The following is a 20,502-nucleotide window of genomic DNA, read 5'->3' as shown; positions in this document are numbered from 1 at the left end:
CGGTCCAGCAGCGGTCCATTTTTTCTACATGAATATTCACTGCTCTTTGCAGACATTTTCCTGCTCATATAAGCGCACCCAAATAGAGAGTTTATACAGTGGCGTCCCCCATAATGATACATACAGGGGGCAGGAGCAGGCAGCGGAGGTCTGTCCACTATATGTGCATAGCCTGAAGCCACTGATTTATACCAGTCTACAGTATTGTGAGCGCACACTGGGTGTTATAGGACAAATGGCAGCAGGACTGACTGCAGCGGTTTCCAACCTGCGGCTCCTCTAAGAATAAAATGTAAAGTTAACAACCTCTCATTGTTATTTGTCGTGATTTCTCCTACAGATAGCAGAAGAGGAGAGCGGATGTTCTGGGGGTTTCGCGGTGGTCGAGTACGAAACTGCCCAGCAAGCGGAGGAGGTGAAGGACTCGATGGACTGGACCACTGTGAACGGGAGCCGGATCCAGGTCTCCTTCTGTGCCCCGGGGTCTCCGGGCAGAAGCGTCCTCGCCGCTCTCGTAGCAGCACAGGGAATGGTAAGAGAGGGGACGGCACACGGTGTCCATGACCGTATGAAACCTGCAGACGTGATGTTGGGGTCTCACCTCCCAGTGTATCTGTGAACCATGAGATCGGGGGTCCTAACTAATCAGCTTTCAGCACAAACACCATAGTAATATTGTAGACGTTTTTTGAATTCGATCCTGTCCCTAAAGGTGGCGAGAATGCACATACCGTATTTTTCGGACCTTAAGACGCACTTTTTTCCCCCCAAATGTTGGAGGAAAGTTGGGGGTGCGTCTTATGGTCTGACTATAGGGCTGCGGCCGGGAACGAGGGTGCTGCGGTGGAGCGGGTCATCGGGGGCACGAGCAGGCAGCAGCAGCGCCTGCCGTGACCACATGGGCCCGCTCATTACATATGCACGCCCATCCTCCCGCCCATTTCTTAGCGCTGAAGCCGGCACTGACAGGTGGGCGGGAGGATGAGCTGGGACGCGCGCATAATAAAGAGCCGGTCCGCATGATCACCCCTGGCAATTACAGCCTGCAGTGATCATGTGCGGCTGTATTCACTGCTCCCCGCGCGTCATCAGCGCGGGGTGCAGTGAATCAGTGCACTCACCCGTCCCCGTGTGTGGAGCCGCCCCCCTGCAGCACGCGATGTCTTCCTGTCTGTGCCGGTCAGCTGATCTGTGCTGATCAGCTGATCGGCACAGACAGGAAGACATCGCGATGCTGCAGGGGAACGGCTACACACACACAGGTCATTGCCGCTGAGAGGAAGATGATCGGTGCTGGAGGGAGTGAGGAAAAGGTGAGTATAAACGTTTATTTTTTTTCTCTGTGGTATAGGATACAGGCCATATACCAGGATGGTATATGAGCATGATGGGGGCATATAGCAGGATGGGAGTATATGAGCAGGATGGGGGTATATGAGCAGGATGGGGGTATATGAACAGGATGCGGGTATATGAACAGGATGCGGGTATATGAACAGGATGCGGGTATGTGAACAGGATGCGGGTATGTGAACAGGATGCGGGTATGTGAACAGGATGCGGGTATGTGAACAGGATGCGGGTATGTGAACAGGATGCGGGTATGTGAACAGGATGCGGGTATGTGAACAGGATGCGGGTATGTGAACAGGATGCGGGTATGTGAACAGGATGCGGGTATGTGAACAGGATGCGGGTATGTGAACAGGATGCGGGTATGTGAACAGGATGCGGGTATGTGAACAGGATGCGGGTATGTGAACAGGATGCGGGTATGTGAACAGGATGCGGGTATGTGAACAGGATGCGGGTATGTGAACAGGATGCGGGTATGTGAACAGGATGCGGGTATGTGAACAGGATGCGGGTATGTGAACAGGATGCGGGTATGTGAACAGGATGCGGGTATGTGAACAGGATGCGGGTATGTGAACAGGATGCGGGTATGTGAACAGGATGCGGGTATGTGAACAGGATGCGGGTATGTGAACAGGATGCGGGTATGTGAACAGGATGCGGGTATGTGAACAGGATGCGGGTATGTGAACAGGATGCGGGTATGTGAACAGGATGCGGGTATGTGAGCAGGATGCGGGTATGTGAGCAGGATGCGGGTATGTGAGCAGGATGCGGGTATGTGAGCAGGATGCGGGTATGTGAGCAGGATGGGGGTATGTGAGCAGGATGGGGGTATATGAGCAGGATGGATGTGGGGTATATGAGCAGGATGGGGGTATATGAACAGGATGGATGGGGGAAATATCAATAGGATGGGGGTATATGAACAGGATGCTGGTATATGAGCAGGATGGGGGTTTATAGCAGGATCATATACAAGGCAGGAGGATCATTACCAGGATGGGGTACCTTAGTAGAGAATTTGGGGACATCACCCCCATAACAGTGTCAGCAGCAGATCCTCGCCCCATAACAGTGTGTCATGACCACATTTTTTGGCTTTAAGTTTTATTTTCCTATTTCTTTGTCGCTCCTTATTGGGAGACCCAGACAATTGGGTGTATAGCTTATGCCTCCGGAGGCCACACAAAGTATTACACTAAAAGTGTAAAGCCCCTCCCCTTCAGCCTATACACCCCCCGTACTGCTACGGGCTCATCAGTTTTTATGCTTTGTGCGAAGGAGGTCAGATATGCACGCATAGCTCCACAGCTTGGTCAGCAGCAGCTGCTGACTATGTCGGATGGAAGAAAAGAGGGCCCATAACAGGGCCCCCAGCATGCTCCCTTCTCACCCCACTCTTGTCGGTGGTGTTGTTAAGGTTGAGGTATCCATTGCGGGTACGGAGGCTGGAGCCCACATGCTGCTTTCCTTCCCCATCCCTCAATTAGGGCTCTGGGTGAAGTGGGATCTTTTCGGTCTCCAGGCACAGGAGACCGTGCTCCATCCACAGCTCCTGAGGACCATGCTGGATAGGAGCCGAGTATCGTTCAGGGACATGGCCCTGCTACTTTGAGGTACTCTGTGTCCCCGTGGGGACCGCGCACAGCAACACTCCAGCATTGCTGGGTGTGCTAGTGCACCGGGGACAGCAGCGCTGACTGCGTTTGTGCCATTACACACTTCAGCGTCGCTGAGTGTGTTCGTGTAGGGGGACTGCCGCGCTGACCGCCGCTGCCATGGTTATCACTGCGGCGCGGCTGGGACTGTTAGTGCGCCGGGGACTTCCGCGCCGACCGCGCTTATACGGCGGCCGCGCTTATAACTCGAGTCCCCGGCTTTTGCGGCCTAGTCTCGTTTTCTTCCCGCCCCCAGCCCTGCCAGTCAGGGGAAGGGCGGGACGCTGTACAGGACGGCAGCACTGAGGGCTGGAGCATGCTTTGCATACTCCACCCCCCTCACTCTGCACAGTGGGGCACCAGTTCCCGCACTTTTCTGGGTCACGCCCACGGCTCCCTCCTCTCCTCAGGACGCCGGCAGCCATTCCTCTCAGCTCTGCTAAAGCTGGAGAGGAGAGACAAGCTCAGGGAGACCCAGGCAGGATTTCTGGTGCCCACACAACCGCTTTGCGAAGGCGGTAAGCAGCACCTGTGGTGCTGGCCCCACTAGTGCAGAAGTGTACTTATAGATTATATGATTATAGACTATACTTTACACTGTATGGTGCACGGTTGATTTTTGTCTATATACCCTCCTGTATTGCTCAGAGGAGACAACAGCATGTCGTCCACAAATAGCAAGGGTGCCAAAGCAAAGACTTACTATGCTGCCTGTGTAGCATGTACGGCTATACTGCCGGCAGGTTCCACTGACCCTCATTGTGTGCAATGCTCGGCCCCTGTGGCACTTGCTCAGCCGGAGCCTCTGCTAAGGGCGGCCCAGGGAGAACCACCTGTTAACACTGTCCAGGTGACAGGGACGGAGTTTGCAGTTTTTACTTAAAGACTTTCTGAGACTATGGCTAAGATATTAGAAGCCTTGCAGTCCAGGCCGGCATCTCAAGCCAGGGGCACTGTGGAATCTTTGCCCCCTGGTCCCCCTCAGTTGGAACAGCAATGTCCTCCCGGGGTGTCTCATGGATCCCAGGGTGAGGTCTCTGACACGGACCGCAGCCCCAGACCGATTAAGCGAGCTCGCTATGATATCCCCTCGACATCATCACAATGTTCAGGGTCTCAGCGAGAGGACTCTCTGTATGATGAAGCGGAGGTAGCTGATCAGGATTCTGATCCTGAAGCCGCTCTCAACCTTGATACTCCTGATGGGGACGCCATAGTGAATGATCTCATTGCGTCCATCAATGAAATGTTGGATATTTCTCCCTCAGCTCCTCCAGTGGAGGAGTCAGCTTCTCAGCATGAGAAATTCCGTTTCAGGTTTCCCAAGCGTACAAAGAGTATGTTTCTGGACCACTCTGACTTCAGAGAGGCAGTCCAGAAACACCGAGCTTGTCCAGATAAGCGTTTTTCCAAGCGCCTTAAGGATACACGTTACCCTTTCCCCCCTGACGTGGTCAAGGGCTGGACTCAGTGTCCCAAGGTGGATCCTCCAATCTCCAGACTTGCGGCTAGATCCATAGTTGCAGTGGAAGATGGAGCTTCACTCAAGGATGCCACTGACAGGCAGATGGAGCTCTGGTTGAAATCCATCTATGAAGCTATCGGCGCGTCTTTTGCTCCAGCATTCGCAGCCGTATGGGCACTCCAAGCTATCTCAGCTGGTCAGGCGCAAATTGACGCACTCACACGTACGTCTGCGCCGCAGGTGGCGTCCATAACCTCTCAAACGTCGGCATTTGCGTCCTACGCTATTAATGCTGTCCTGGACTCTGCGAGCCGTACGGCGGTTGCAGCCGACAATTCGGTGGCAATACGCAGGGCCTTGTGGCTGCGGGAATGGAAGGCAGATTCGGCTTCCAAAAAGTGCTTAACTGGATTGCCATTTTCTGGCGACCGTTTGTTTGGTGAGAGATTGGATGAAATCATCAAACAATCCAAGGGAAAGGAAACATCCTTACCCCAGGCCAAACCAAAAACACCCCAACAGAGGAGGGGACAGTCGAGGTTTCGGTCCTTTCGGGGTGCGGGCAGGTCCCAATTCTCCTCGTCCAAAAGGCCTCAGAAGGATCAGAGGAACTCCGACGCATGGCGGTCTAAATCACGCCCTAAAAAGACCGCCGGAGGTGCCGCTACTAAGGCGGCTTCCTCATGACTTACGGCCTCCTCACACCGCATCCTCGGTCGGTGGCAGGCTCTCCCGCTTTTGCGACACCTGGCTGCCACAAGTAAAAGACCGTTGGGTGAGAGACATTTTGTCTCACGGTTACAGGATAGAGTTCAGCTCTCGTCCTCCGACTCGATTCTTCAGAACATCTCCGCCTCCCGAGCGAGCCGAGGCTCTTCTGCAGGCGGTGGGCATTCTGAAGGCAGAAGGAGTGGTGGTCCCGGTTCCTCTTCAGCAACAGGGCCACGGTTTCTACTCCAACCTGTTTGTGGTTCCAAAGAAGGACGGGTCCTTCCGTCCTGTTTTGGACCTAAAACTGCTCAACAAACACGTAAGGACCAGGCGGTTCCGGATGGAATCCCTCCGCTCCGTCATCGCCTCAATGTCCCAAGGAGATTTCCTAGCATCGATCGATATCAAGGATGCTTATCTCCACGTACCAATTGCTCCAGAGCATCAGCGCTTCTTGCGCTTCGCCATAGGAGACGAACACCTTCAGTTCGCGGCACTGCCGTTCGGCCTGGCGACAGCCCCAAGGGTTTTCACCAAGGTCATGGCTACAGTAGTTGCGGTCCTCCACTCTCAGGGTCACTCGGTGATACCTTACTTAGACGATCTGCTGGTCAAGGCACCCTCTCAAGAGGCATGCCAACACAGCCTCAACGTTACTCTGGAGATTCTCCAGAGTTTCGGGTGGATCATCAATTTTCCAAAGTCAAATCTGACACCGGTCCAATCGCTGACATATCTTGGCATGGAGTTTCATACTCTTCCAGCGATAGTGAAGCTTCCGCTGGACAAACAGCGTTCACTACAGACAGGGGTGCAATCTCTCCTTCAAGGCCGGTCACACCCCTTGAGGCGCCTCATGCACTTCCTGGGGAAGATGGTGGCAGCAATGGAAGCAGTCCCTTTCGCGCAGTTTCACCTGCGTCCACTTCAATGGGACATCCTACGCAAGTGGGACAGGATGCCGACGTCCCTAGACAGGAACTTTTCCCTCTCTCAGGCAACCAAAGCTTCCCTTCGGTGGTGGCTTCTTCCCACTTCATTATCGAAGGGGAAATCCTTCCTACCCCCATCCTGGGCGGTGGTCACGACGGACGCGAGTCTGTCAGGGTGGGGAGCAGTTTTTCTCCACCACAGGGCTCAGGGTACGTGGACTCAGCAAGAGTCCTCACTTCAGATCAATGTTCTGGAGATCAGGGCAGTGTACCTTGCCCTAAAAGCGTTCCAGCAGTGGCTGGAAGGCAAGCAGATCCGAATTCAGTCGGACAACTCCACAGCGGTGGCTTACATCAACCACCAAGGTGGGACACGCAGTCGGCAAGCCTTCCAGGAAGTCCGGCGGATTCTGCTGTGGGTGGAAGCCACAGCATCCACCATATCCGCAGTTCACATCCCGGGCGTAGAAAACTGGGAAGCAGACTTTCTCAGTCGCCAGGGCATGGACGCAGGGGAATGGTCCCTTCACCCGGACGTGTTTCAGGAGATCTGTTGCCGCTGGGGGATGCCGGACGTCGACCTAATGGTGTCACGGCACAACAACAAGGTCCCAGCATTCATGGCTCGATCTCAAGATCACAGAGCTCTGGCGGCAGACGCCTTAGTTCAGGATTGGTCGCAGTTTCGGCTTCCTTATGTGTTTCCTCCTCTGGCACTGTTGCCCAGAGTGTTACGCAAGATCAGGGCCGACTGCCGCCGCGTCATCCTCGTCGCTCCAGACTGGCCGAGGAGGTCGTGGTACCCGGATCTGTGGCATCTCACGGTCGGCCAACCGTGGGCACTGCCAGACCGACCAGATTTGCTGTCTCAAGGGCCGTTTTTCCATCTGAATTCTGCGGCCCTCAACCTGACTGTGTGGCCATTGAGTCCTGGATCCTAGCGTCTTCAGGATTATCTCAAGAGGTCATTGTCACTATGAGACAGGCTAGGAAACCAACGTCCGCCAAGATCTACATTTCTCGTACGGCGCCCCTGCGCCGCTCGGATGCACTCTTTGTCCTTGTCGCTGGCCAGCGTAAAGGGACACAAGCTTCCAAGTCAACCCTGGCTCGGTGGATCAAGGAATCAATTCTCGAAGCTTACCGTTCCTCGGGGCTTCCGGTTCCCTCAGGACTGAAGGCCCATTCTACCAGGGCCGTGGGAGCGTCCTGGGCCTTGCGACACCAGGCTACGGCTCAGCAGGTGTGTCAGGCAGCTACCTGGTCGAGCCTGCACACTTTCACGAAGCACTATCAGGTGCATACCTATGCTTCGGCAGATGCCAGCCTAGGTAGGCGAGTCCTTCTGGCGGCAGTTGCCCACCTGTAGGACGGAGCCGTTACGGCTCTATTATGAAGTATTATTTACCCACCCAGGGACTGCTTTTGGACGTCCCAATTGTCTGGGTCTCCCAATAAGGAGCGACAAAGAAGAAGGGAATTTTGTTTACTTACCGTAAATTCCTTTTCTTCTAGCTCCAATTGGGAGACCCAGCACCCGCCCCTGTTTTTGTAACACATGTTGTTCATGTTAAATGGTTTCAGTTCTCCGATATTCCTTCGGATTGAATTTACTTTAAACCAGTTTATAATTTTTTCCTCCTTCTTGCTTTTGCACCAAAACTGATGAGCCCGTAGCAGTACGGGGGGTGTATAGGCTGAAGGGGAGGGGCTTTACACTTTTAGTGTAATACTTTGTGTGGCCTCCGGAGGCATAAGCTATACACCCAATTGTCTGGGTCTCCCAATTGGAGCTAGAAGAAAAGGAATTTACGGTAAGTAAACAAAATTCCCTTCTTTCCTCCTCTAAAACCAGGGTGCGTCTTATAGTCCGAAAAATACGGTAATTGGTTTGGTAGGATACAAAACAAGCTAAAAATAAAATTATAGCTTCTATTATAAAAATCGAGGCAATACATCAGGGGTCTCAAACTCAGCTGGGTGCATGGGCCGCATATAGAAAAAAAAATTGAGGGGCCGCATTATTTGCAGGACAAAGTGACATTTTTAATGAATTCTTGATTCTTTATTATAACAAACCTTCACTTTTTTTGCCTAGTTAAATTTATTTATATATATGTATATATAAGCATTTTTAATGGCAAAAAATAAAATTGATGCTTTATTTTAAATTTTATCACCTTCTTGTAAAATTTTTCTTAATTTAGCTGCATCCTATAGTAATTTTGGCCAACATGTTGTAGTAATGTCCCCATCTGTGTGCCCTGTAGTAAGGTGCCCGTCCTTGTCGTCTTGTGCCCGTCCTTGTCGTCTTGTGCCCGTCCTTGTCGTCTTGTGCCCATCCTTGTGGCACCGCAAATGATTCAATTGTAATAAAGTCCTAACGGTGCCGACTCCCGGCATACAGCTGCGATCATCATGGGGTCTGCAGCCCGCAACAAGCAGCCTCGGGGGCCGCGTGTTTGAGACCTCTGCTCTACATAGTGAACGTTTTGTGTATAATTACTCACAATTTTCATCTGAGCTTGTCTGTCTGTCCAGCTGCGGAATAACAGGAAAGGATTGCTTCCAGAGCCCAACCAGGCGCAGATCATACAGAGCCTCAATAACCCGGCCATGCTACAGATGCTCCTGCAGCCGCAGTCCCGCGGGAGGCCGGGGAAGCACGGTGAGCGCCGGTCCTCGGCCCAGTCCTTACACCTCAGTCACTCCCGTGTGTTTTGCCGCGTTCTGAACTTTCCTCATCTCGCAGGTTCCACTAGACGACCTCCTTTCGTTAATCCGACGGTCAGCCAGGCGCTTCTTCAGCTCAACCATCAACATCAGGTGAGCGGGCATGATACGGTCATGGGAATTAGTCCATGCGGACCCGTAAGGGTTGTCTAGGACGGGTCACCAATATCTGATCAGTGGGGGTCTGACGCCTGACCAGGGCCAGACACAGTCCTGCAGTTCTGATCATCTTACAGCGAATGTCGGACCCCGGCTGATCTGTTCTCCTGAGAATTCACCATCAATCCGTATCCGGCTCCGTTCCAGGATGGATTCCGGCTGATTGGTGGGGGGCTGGGTGTCAGACCCCACCGATCGTTTATTAGTGTCGTATCCTATGGCCAGTCCCTTCCTGGATAACGCCTTTAAAAGTTGGAGGTGCTGATGTTGCATCACTGATGACATCCGGGAGGATTCCTTCTCTTCTGCAAGACGCTTATTGCCGTATTGTAACTTTCAATATGTGAGGGGAGAGCAATCCCCCTTAACTTTTATTAAAGGGCATTTCCCTCAAAATACAATACTTCTAGTAAGTCTCTTATCATACTAGTAATGTAGTTTGTGCGCCATCTCTGATTGCGAAATATAAAAAAAACGCTCACCACTGCAGAGACAAGCCTGAATAGATCCCCCTGTTGATATCCAATGGTCCGGCACGGATTACGGCAGCTAGCCGAGAAGATAATAGAACAAGGACTCCAGAGGATAAATAAAAATTCTTCTTTATTTCAACTTGATTAAAAAAATATCCATATTGCAAGTAAAGACACCGGCTTGTGCACACTGATGAATGGTAGATGTATACCACAACGCGTTTCGGCAAGACTCCTTCCTCAGCTCCTGAGGAAGGATTCTCGCCGAAACGCGTTGTGGTATACATCTGCTATTCATCAGGGTGCACAAGCCGGTGTCTTTACTTGCAATATGGATATTTTTTTAATCAAGTAGAAATAAATAAAGAAGAATTTGTATTTATCCTCTGGAGTCCAGCTGGATTTTCCTTACTGCTTTGTTCCAATCTCTGATTGCTGTCAGTGAATTTTATTTTACTGCTGAGGGTTTGCTCTTGGGGTCTTGCTGAGGGTCTTGTATCACAGTCGATCTGTTTGTTGCACAGAAGCCGGCACTCGCTGGGAACCTCCTGCTGCAGAATTTCCCCCACCTGCAGATGGCGCAGCAGCAGCTCCTGCAGCTCAAGAGCTCACAGTCTAATAACAGTGTAAGTACACGGCCAGCAGGGGGCGCTCTCCACCTTCCTTCACGACTCTGCTTGTCTTATACATGTTTTCCTTGGCCATAGAAGCCCGGCCTTCTGGGAGAAGCCCCGGTCTCCATCTTGCAGACGGCGCAGCAAGGATCGGTGGAGGCTCTGCACAGAGAGATGCCGAAAAGTAAGGGCTTCACATTCTGGGGTGGTGACTAGCAGCGCTGGGTCAGAGATCGGGGGTAATGTAGTCTGAGTTTTGTGAAGCCCAACGCTAGAGACAACCTAACTTAATGCTGAGGAGTGGCGATGGCTCAGAGTTCGAGTTCTACCACCAATTGGTTAATGTGTTACCAACATACAGAGATAAGATCGCCGCTTATCAGATTGGCCTGTGCCGCTGATCGGTCACCTTTGCTCCTTAGTCCAGCATCTATGCTTCCTCATGTAGCTGTGGTCTCCAGGAACAGCCTAGCGTAATGGCTCCGGCAGGTCCACAGTTCTTGCCAAAAATCAATGTAGACGAAGCCCAACATCAGCGGAAGCCGCAGTGCACCTTGTGGTTGGGAAGCGTGAGGTTGTGCATTGTTTGGGGAGTCCTGACCAACGTCCCCATATACGATCATGTGTAGGGCAGGAACAGCTCTACGGGGTCCGTGTAACACACATTCGATGTTCGTGGAGGGTTAATGATCCATATTCTATCTCTACAGGTCTGTTACCCTATTACCACAGTCTGCCCCGGCTAACACAGGACAAGCCGTCTGCACCGGGGATGTCCGATGGGTCACTGCTGGGGGGACAGAATCCAGCGCTCATCCAGGCCGCTGCCACTGACTCGCAGCTCACGGTGAGAATCATCTCTTAGCTTCTATTGGATGCAGCTTTTTGGGGAATGTAAATGTTTCCTTGGAAATGCTGTGATGAGGGGTCCTGGCGATATTCTTGTCCTTCTTTTGAGGACATCGTCTGGCTCCAGTAGACAGACTGACGCCGCGTGCTGGGGAGAGTGTAGGCAGGGGCGCACAACATTTTTTGGGTCAAGGGCCACATTGCCATACTGAACCAATCCCAAGGGCCGCAAATAAATTATAGGGGTACTTACATGAATAAATCACCAGAACCACAGCCAGTACATTAATACTTCACCAGATTCATGTTTTAAAGTGAATCTCTCACCCAATTCGACGTATCTAGCCTATTAATATGGGTATACAGGTTATAGAGTGCTGAAAATAATCATACCTGTCTGCCTCATATGATGCCTTTTTGTGGAAAACTCATCTTTTATACCTCTGTTATTGTCTTCCAGGCTATGGGGCGGATGCTGCCTAGAAGATAGTGCTGCTTCCACCTTTCATTAGTGGAGCTGTCGCCTCCTGTCAGTGTCACTGTATCTATGAGAAGTCTAGTTCTGTCCTGAAATTCCGCAATTGCCAATGTTCCACTGTTGTTCCCCCTCCTATGGGCATTTGCTTTTTGCTTTTTCTGCGCAGGCACCAGAGAGTCACTGCTATTCAAGTTCTAGTGCAGATGAAACAAGAAGCCTATGCCCATAGGAGGGGGGAACACAACAGTAGAACGTCGGTAATTGCAGTGTGAAGGATTTCAGGACCACAACTAGACGTCACAATAATACTGTGTGCTGATTGGAGGCGACAGCTGCACTAATGAAGGGTGGAGGCAGCGCTATCCTCTGTGCACCATCTGCCTCATATCCTGGAAGACCTCATTCGCATAGAGGAATAAGTGATGATTTTTTTCACAAGAAGGCATCTGATATGAGGTAGACAGGTATGATTATTTTGAGCATTCTATAACCTTTTGCCCCTATTAATAGGTTAGAGACATCAAATGGGGTGAGAGATTCCCTTTGAGTATTTCAAGAGTTTCTGCTCCAAACAAATCGGTGAACACGCACTAATTTAAACTGTGCTTTTGGAGCAGAAACTCAAAAAAATCTTCCTCGTAAAAAAACCTCAAAACTTAGAGATTTGAAATTAAGATTTAACATAGCCATGAAGCATGTTGTGTTATGCATTGCTACATGTGTAGAAGATTAGAACCTATACATGTGTACATCACCAGAGCCACCGACAGTACTTGTATACAGCACCAGAACCACTGTCAGTACATATGTACATCACTAAGCATAGTGCAGCGATTAATTGCAATGTCAGGTCATTGTATCACTTGAACCTACAATTCCCATTATGTCCTTTTAATAATGGTAAGGAGAGGCTGGGAGTTGTTGTTACCGGCCATCAGACTGCCACCATAAGGGACCTCAGTACCTTTATAGGTGACACTTTTTCTGATTGGAGTCATTTCCGTCCCTTTTGTCTCCATGTAGTACAGATGCCATGATGAGATTTCATGCTCAGAGCTTGTCTCTGCAGACATCCCTGTTCTCCGCCTTCAGCAAAACTTTCCGGCATATTTTTTTATCGGTGACTGAAAGTAACTGGGCATGACTGCCCGGAGACAGTGGGCGTGACTGCCCAGGAATGAAAATGAATGTTTAATAAAATGAGGAAATGCCCCCCACCCCCTGCGTAATTACTCACCAAGATGGGTAATCATGTCCACCAACTAGGCTACAAGTATACTGCTTTAATTATGCTCGGGGAGTCTGTGTCTTCTCCTGAGTGCAGGTGTTACCCCCAGACCCCCACTTCTATTATAAACAACTCCATGACCACTTGTGTTTCTTACACTGCGCTGCAAAAGGAAACGCCGGGCCATGTCTCCACTCTTGCGCACTAACGTCCGGCACTAGGTCGCGCCCACTATCTCCTCTCCGCCCACTAACTCCAAGCGGTCATGCCCAGTCACTTCCAGTCCATAATACTACAAGTATGCCAACATCACAATATGATTGCCTTAAAAACAAAAGTATCATTATAATGCCCATAAATAAAAATATCTCACATGTTGCGACCCTGTATAAATCATTGCCCCTCACTGTGCTTTCTGCACAAAATATTCCTCCCCCCACCCACACTGCCTCTCTCCATAATATCGCCCCCCACATGTTGTGCCTCTCCATAATATTCCCACACGTTGTACCCCTCCATAATATCCCCCCACAATACACCTCTCCATAATATTCCTCCACCCACACTGCTGTCCCTTTCTCCCACACTGCCCCTATCCATAATATCCCCCAAACACTGCCCCTCACAATACTGTCCTTACCCCTCTCAATCCTGCTCCCCCCCACACACTGAGTCTCTCCATAATATCTCCTTAAACTGCTCCTTTCCATAATATTCCACTGCTCGTCGCTGTATTGTTCCCCGTTTCACAATATGCTCCCCTAGTGTGCGCGCCTTGACATACATTTAATCTTCAGCTCCTCCATGGACCACTTTCCGAGGCCAAGATGTCCATTGCCTCTGCGATGCCGGCAGCAGTGTGATGACAGCAGTGTGATGACCTCGCGTCAGAGCAGGGGCTGCCAGCTTTTCTTCTCCTTTGCCTCAGTGCCGGCGCTCAGGTTTTAAATGTATTCGCATCCAAGAGACGTGAATACATGTAAATATTAGCAGCAGGGAGCGGCGTCGGCAGGACAGGTCCTCGGGCCACATGTTGTGCAGGCCTGGTGTAGAGCGATGGGGACGCCTCCTGTGCAACACTGCCACCTAGTGGCAAAGCTACACGTTACAAGCCTCAGCAGCGGCTGCACTTACTGCTGGTTTGCTACAATGTATCAGTCAGAAGCGCAGGGAGTTTTACATTGGCTCTAATTCATCCAGACTGGCGTTTTCCTTAGAGTGCGCCGGAGTAACATGTGCCAGATGAGCATGCGAGGGACCAGCGTGCATATAATGACTGACAGCCATGTATAATCCACACCCCTTTTAAGATGTCTGGTTTTAATGTCAGCTCCTGTGGCTTTTTTATAATCAGATGAAGTCTCTAAATCTTTTCTAATCTACGAGCTACTACGAGTATGTGTGCAAACTTCAGTAAATCGCCCAATGAATCCCTGAGAGCAAGATGAGATCTGTAAAAGTTTACTGTCATTGAATGGAATCAGGAGGGTTTTCATTCACTGACCGCAATCAGATATATGTTGAGGAATTGGAATAGAAGTTATAATAGTTGCAGAAGTTTTAATTCTGCGCAAATCGTAAGGTATATTAAATAAGGATGGACTAACAGATGTGCCTGTAGGTGTCTGCTCTATATTTCGGGACAGTCCTGGGTCTCCAGAAGTCGTGCTGTTATTTCAGCTTTAATAACGTGCGACACAGGCCCAAATGACACAAACTCGCCGATCATTGTGTCCGCGTGTCATCATAATATATGATCGTTAGGCGACTGGCACTGTGACCATGCACAGGAAAAGCAGAACCCTTTCTTATTAATGTCATGTCCGATGTGTGAAGGCGCCGGCTGACTTCTTATATCACTGGCTAAGCCAGCCCCATTCTGTCTATGCACGAGTTGTGACAGAGAATGGGCCCGGCTTAGCTATGGATGAGAATAGTCAACCAGCTCTCACATATTGCTCTGGTCACACACCAACACAAGAAACCTTCTCCTGTGCCAAAAAGATGTGAAGCTGCCGGGACACTGTGATACAGCTCCAAACCTCTGCTGCCTGCAACGACCTCTAGGGGGAGCTCAGGAGGCTATGGTATACAGTGCAACTGAGCGTGCTCCCCCTAGTGGTGCAAAAATGCTATTGTAACTAGAGGAGTTAGAAAACTATTTAGATGAGCTTATTAAAAGAAAAATTGAAAATATATTATAGATTTTTTTTTTTAAATAAAAAAACAAATACAAAATATATTTAATGTATATATATTTTTATTACTGCTCCATTACTTTGTGTAATTTTTTACCTCCTGAGCTCCCCCTAGTGGTGGCTGCAGGCACAGAGATTTGGAGCTCTGTAGATTCATATCTGATCTATGAGAGGCACGGACAGTGTAAGGATTTACTTACATCTCATGAATGGATATTGAACCTAACCTGCCGACCCTGTGCTCACATATAGGCATATAGCAAATGTTCAGGACTGAATTATCACACTTTTATAAGTCACCATTGTTCATATTATAGAATAAGACGAGCACCCAGACGTCGCTGCTGGGGGAGCCGCCCAGGGACTTCCGGCTCAGCACCAACCCATACCTGGACCTGGCCAGCGTGCTTCCAGGTATCTGACATATTGAGATGTATAACTGGGAATAAATATCAACTGTGTCTAAAAAAAATTAGCCATTTGTATCCATCAGAACATTGTGTTTTCTGCAGGAGGGGTCCTAAAAAATCAGCATTATCTATATTAGCGGCTTCTATTCTATCTTGTAGGAATGGTCATCAGGGCGCTCCACTCTCACACTATGGACGGACTAATCTCTCAGGACACAGCTGCAGCGCAGCCGGGACTGGACAGCTACGTCGCCTACGGCCAGCAATACGGGGACTACTCTCAGGTGGAGCTGAAGTCGCAGCGCTGCTCCGGGTGGTGGTAAGTGGCCGTCTGATGGTGACGATTCTCTGCTGTTCTGTTCCAGGAGGGCCTGCAGCAGTGGTATGACCAATACTCCACGTACAGCGGACACCAGACTGACGCTGCAGGTGACACCGGCCAGGTAAGAGCGCAATATTTTACTTGCAGAGATGATTCATGTAATATTTTGAGATGACTAAAGGCAATAAACATGGCTGTGACAGCGCAGATACCCATCTGTAATATTTTTCTGCTCAGTTTGCCGCTCACATGGAGCTTTGTCTTCCTGTCGGAGGATTTATTTGGTTTCAATAAGCAGCGCGGGCGGGATGCCAGAACCGTCCCGTGAATAGATCAAGCTGGCAGCTTTTATTTTGAGGGTTCGGTTTGTTCCCCTTCCCCGGCTATAGAGGAGGGAGAACAGATGCAGAGCTGCCTGCTCCAAGCTGGTGCGCAGATTATGTATGTACATAGTAATTACTCGCGCTGAAGCCGCTCTGTTAATATTTGGAGTTTCAGACCTGCTGTAAATTATACAGCTTCCCTCGTGGGTGTTCAGAACGAGCACACGGGTGACAAAATTAGAGACCCCCTCCTTCCTGCATCGTTATGTTTAGACAGCGTGGGCGGACGTGTGGCACAACCTGCAGCTTTTACATTAGGAGCAGCAGCCGGTGACCTCCTACCAGTCCGCAGGTGAGGGGGCGACTACGATCAGGTAGCACATTTACTCTGTGTAACCCCCTAATGAACACCATTAGGCTTAGTCCCCACTGTGCGACAACACGGCAGAATTTGGAGGGTTCGTATAAATGACTGTGCCCTTATACTTTAACTCCACATTCATAAAAACAAGTTATGGCTGCTGATAGGCCGAGAAACAAAAGTCGCTGTCATTAAGGGTTTAATCACTCTTTTCTTTGTCTGCAGTCGTCTTCCAGTTTGGGTTTTGGGGACTACAACACGTACGTCCAAGCAGCGCCCACTTACTATGCGAACGCACAAGCGTTGTACCAGCCGGGGATCACCGGATCTGCAGAAAAGGTGAGTGTCTCTGGTGTCAGACGTAAAACATTGCCCAGGTGTGAAGACAGGAGACCTGGTAGTGGATGTCTAATATAGAGCCTGATAAAGGGAAACTCAGAGGTAATGGATCCTGGAGGGGGGCTCCTTACTGCACCTCATATTCCGATGTCATACTGCGCCCCCTGCACCAGGCATAAGTCTGGATATATTTATCTGTGTGTTCTAGTCCCCCCCCCCCCTCCTCTGTCTAATTGCATGTATTTTGGGCTACAAATGTGGCTCTTACAGGCGTTGTGGCCAGTAATGTGCAGGAAAGCTGAGTGATCTTGTGTATCAGTGACCTTGTTCTGTGTGTGTAACTTATCTTTTTAAGGCTGGTGTTAAGACCACTTCACACATAATGAGATCGCTAATGCCATTGTTGCTATGTCACAGTTTCTGTGACGAAACAACGACTTCACCAGCGATCTCGTTATGTTTGACACGTACCAATGATCCGCCCCCTGCTGTGAGATCGTTGGTCGTTGCTGAATGTCCTGGGCCATTTTTGGCTCGTTGGGAGTCCTGCTGGGCAGGATGGACCTGTATGTTTGACACCTACCAACGATCTCGTTAACGATCTATATGAGAACTTAGGCGGGCTTTGCGCATTACGACATCGCAAGGCGATGCTGCGATGTCGAGTGCGATAGTCCCCGCCCCTGTCGCAGATGCGATATCATGGTGATAGCTGCCATAGCGAACATTATCGCTACGCCATCTTCACATGCACTCACCTGTCCTGCGACATCGCTCTTTATTAAGGGGGCGGGTCGTGCGGCGTCATACGACAGGCGGCCAATAGCAGCGGAGGGCGGAGATGAGCAGGTTGTAAACATCCCGCCCACCTCCTTCCTTCCACATTGGTGGCCTGGATGCATGTAGCAGATGTTCCTTGCTCCTGCGACTTCAAACACAGCGATGTGTGCTGCCGCAGGAACGAGGAACAACATCGGACCGTCGCAGCAAGGCAATTATGGTTAACGCCGACGCTATAACGATGATATGATTATGACGCTTTTGCGCTCGTTAATCGTATCATCTAGGCTTTACACACTACGATGTCGAGAGTGACGCCGGAAGTACGTCGCTTTCAATTTGACCCCACCGACATAGCAGCTGCGATATCGTAGTGTGCAAAGTACCCCTTAAAGTGTGACATGTAGGCGTGTAGTTGCGTCACCTTTTCCGCGCCCCCTCTGTACCGATTGGTTGGTGCTGAGAATAGTACTGCGTTCTGATTGGGTAACACTTCACGCTTTGTTCCTTTCTTCGGCGCTCCATTGGGAGACCCAGACGATTGGGTGTATAGCACTGCCTCCGGAGGCCACACAAAGCATTACACTAAAAAGTGTAAGGCCCCTCCCCTTCTGGCTATACACCCCCCGTGGGATCACGGGCTGCTCAGTTTTCAAGCTTTGTGCGAAGGAGGTCAGACATCCACGCATAGCTCCACTGTTTAGTCAGCAGTAGCTGCTGACTATATCGGATGGAAGAAAAGAGGGCCCATACTAGGGCCCCCAGCATGCTCCCTTCTCACCCCATTCCTATTGGCGGTGTTTGTTAAGGTTGAGGTACCCATTGTGGGTACGGAGGCTGGAGCCCACATGCTGCTTTCCTTCCCCATCCCCCTGAGGGGCTCTGAGGAAGTGGGATCTTACCGGCCCCCAAGCCCTGAGGCCGGGCTCCATCCACAGACCCATGGAACCTGCTGGATACGGAGCTGGGTACCATTCAGGGACAAGGCCCTGCAACATTCAGGTACTCTGTGTCCCCGTATGGACAGGCCGCGCACACTCCAGACTTGCTGGGTGTGCTAGTGCGCCGGGGACAGTAGCGCTGCGCGCTGGGGTTACAGTCACTGCAGTTTCTCTGAGGGACTTTATGTGTTGGGGACTGCCGCGCCGGCCGCCCCTAGAGCGGCGGCGCGGCTGAGACTTGTGGTGCGCCGGGGACTTAGCGCCGACCGTGCTTTTACGACGGCGGCGCTTATAAATCTAGTCCCCGGCTTTTGCGGCCTAGCTCCGCTTCGTTCCCGCCCCCACCCTGTCAATCAGGGCAAGGGAGAGACGCTGTACGATAGTCAGCGCCGAGGGCTGGAGTCTTATTTACATACTCCAGCCCTCTCACTGGGCACAGTGGGACGCCAGTTCCCGCTCTTTGTCTGCAGCACGCCCAGGGCCCGCCCCTCTCCACAGGGCGCCGGCAGCCATTCCTACATGCAGTCTGGCTGGAGAACGGACACAGGCGCTGGGAGACCCAGACAAGGGATTTCTGGCGACCACACACCCGCGTTAAGCGGGCGGTAAGCAGCACATTAGTGCTGGCCCCACTAGTGCCACAGTGTTATATTGGTGTATTTTTTTCTCTATACCACATATATATATATATTGCACTGAGGTCGCTTCTTGGCTGTATACCCTATATTGCTCTGAGGAGACGACAACATGTCATCCGCAAAACGCAAGGGTGCCAAGACACAGGCTGTATACGCTGCTTGTGCCGCTTGTGGGGCTGATCTACCGGCAGGTTCCAAAGACCCCCATTGTGTGCAATGTTCGGTCCCTGTGCCACTTCGTCAGCCGGAGTCTATGGTGGTAGTGGCCCAGGCAGAGTCACCGGTGAACCCTGTCCCGGTGACGGGGACAGAGTTTGCAGTTTTTGCTGACAAGATGTCTGTCACTATGACAAAAATCCTAGAGACCTTGCAGGCCAGGCCAGTTACTCAGCCCATGGACACTGCTGCGTCAATGTTCCCCGGTCCCCCTCAGTTGGAGTTAATCCGTGCTTCAAGGGGGTCCCAAGCATCTCAGGCTGAAGGCTCTGACTCAGATGGCAGTCCCAGGCAGCCTAAGCGAGCTCGCTGGGAGAGACCCTCCACGTCATCACGCGGATCAGGGTCTCAGCGAGAAGAGTCTCTGCGTGATGACACAGAGGAGGGTGATCAGGAGTCTAATCCTGAGACCGCTCTCAATCTGGATACTCCTGATGGTGACGCCATGGTAAATGACCTTATAGCGGCCATCAATAGACTGTTGGATATTTCTCCCCCAGCCCCTTCAGCAGAAGAGGCAGCTGCAAGATTGGTCGCAGTTCCGGCTCCCTTATGTGTTCCCACCTCTGGCACTCTTGCCCAGAGTGCTACGCAAGATCAGATCCGATTGCAGCCGCGTCATACTCGTCGCCCCAGACTGGCCGAGGAGGTCGTGGTACCCGGATCTGTGGCATCTCACGGTCGGCCAACCGTGGGCACTACCAGACCGACCAGACTTACTGTCCCAAGGGCCGTTTTTCCATCGGAATTCTGCGGCCCTGAACCTGACTGTGTGGCCATTGAGTCCTGGATTCTAGCGTCTGCAGGATTATCCCAAGGAGTCGTTGCCACCATGAGACAGGCTAGGAAGTCCACTTCTGCTAAGATCTACCACAGAACGTGGAGGATTTTCTTATCCTGGTGCTCTGCACAAGGAGTATCTCCCTGGCCATTCGCGTTACCTACTTTTCTTTCCTTCCTGCAATCGGGGTTGGAAAAGGGCTTGTCGCTCGGCTCCCTTAAAGGGCAAGTCTCGGCACTATCCGTGTTTTTTCAGAAGCGTCTAGCACGACTTTCTCAGGTGCGCACGTTCCTGCAGGGGGTTTGTCATATCGTCCCTCCGTACAGGCGGCCGTTAGATCCATGGGATCTAAACAGGGTACTAGTTGCTCTCCAGAAGCCGCCCTTCGAGCCTCTGAGGGATGTTTCACTTTCTCGTCTCTCACAGAAAGTGGTCTTTCTAGTGGCGGTCACGTCTCTTCGGAGAGTGTCTGAGCTAGCAGCGCTGTCATCCAAGGCTCCCTTCCTGGTGTTCCACCAGGACAAGGTAGTGCTG

At 51.1% G+C, this 20,502-nt stretch overlaps 1 protein-coding gene across 2 annotated transcripts in view; it reads left to right on the top strand.

The window, feature by feature from the left end:
• Window positions 1-20,502, top strand: part of RAVER2 (ribonucleoprotein, PTB binding 2) — a 54,204-nt gene that overhangs the window by 30,781 nt on the left and 2,921 nt on the right. The window contains exons 4-13 of one of the 2 annotated variants that reach the window (XM_075320350.1): window positions 341-532; window positions 8,667-8,793; window positions 8,878-8,951; window positions 10,015-10,116; window positions 10,201-10,288; window positions 10,815-10,951; window positions 15,175-15,271; window positions 15,427-15,551; window positions 15,633-15,710; window positions 16,499-16,612. In XM_075320350.1, the coding sequence (XP_075176465.1) occupies window positions 341-532; window positions 8,667-8,793; window positions 8,878-8,951; window positions 10,015-10,116; window positions 10,201-10,288; window positions 10,815-10,951; window positions 15,175-15,271; window positions 15,427-15,551; window positions 15,633-15,710; window positions 16,499-16,612 (1,134 nt within the window). Of the gene's footprint in view, window positions 1-340; window positions 533-8,666; window positions 8,794-8,877; window positions 8,952-10,014; window positions 10,117-10,197; window positions 10,289-10,814; window positions 10,952-15,174; window positions 15,272-15,426; window positions 15,552-15,632; window positions 15,711-16,498; window positions 16,613-20,502 lie in introns of both variants that reach the window. The other variant, XM_075320349.1, reaches the window with a different exon arrangement.

The sequence above is a fragment of the Anomaloglossus baeobatrachus genome, chromosome 8 (assembly GCF_048569485.1).
Source record: "Anomaloglossus baeobatrachus isolate aAnoBae1 chromosome 8, aAnoBae1.hap1, whole genome shotgun sequence".
In the NCBI taxonomy this organism is placed as follows: Eukaryota; Metazoa; Chordata; class Amphibia; order Anura; family Aromobatidae; genus Anomaloglossus; species Anomaloglossus baeobatrachus.
Note: the sequence above shows the minus strand (reverse complement) of the source record. Positions and strands in the feature narration are given on the sequence as shown.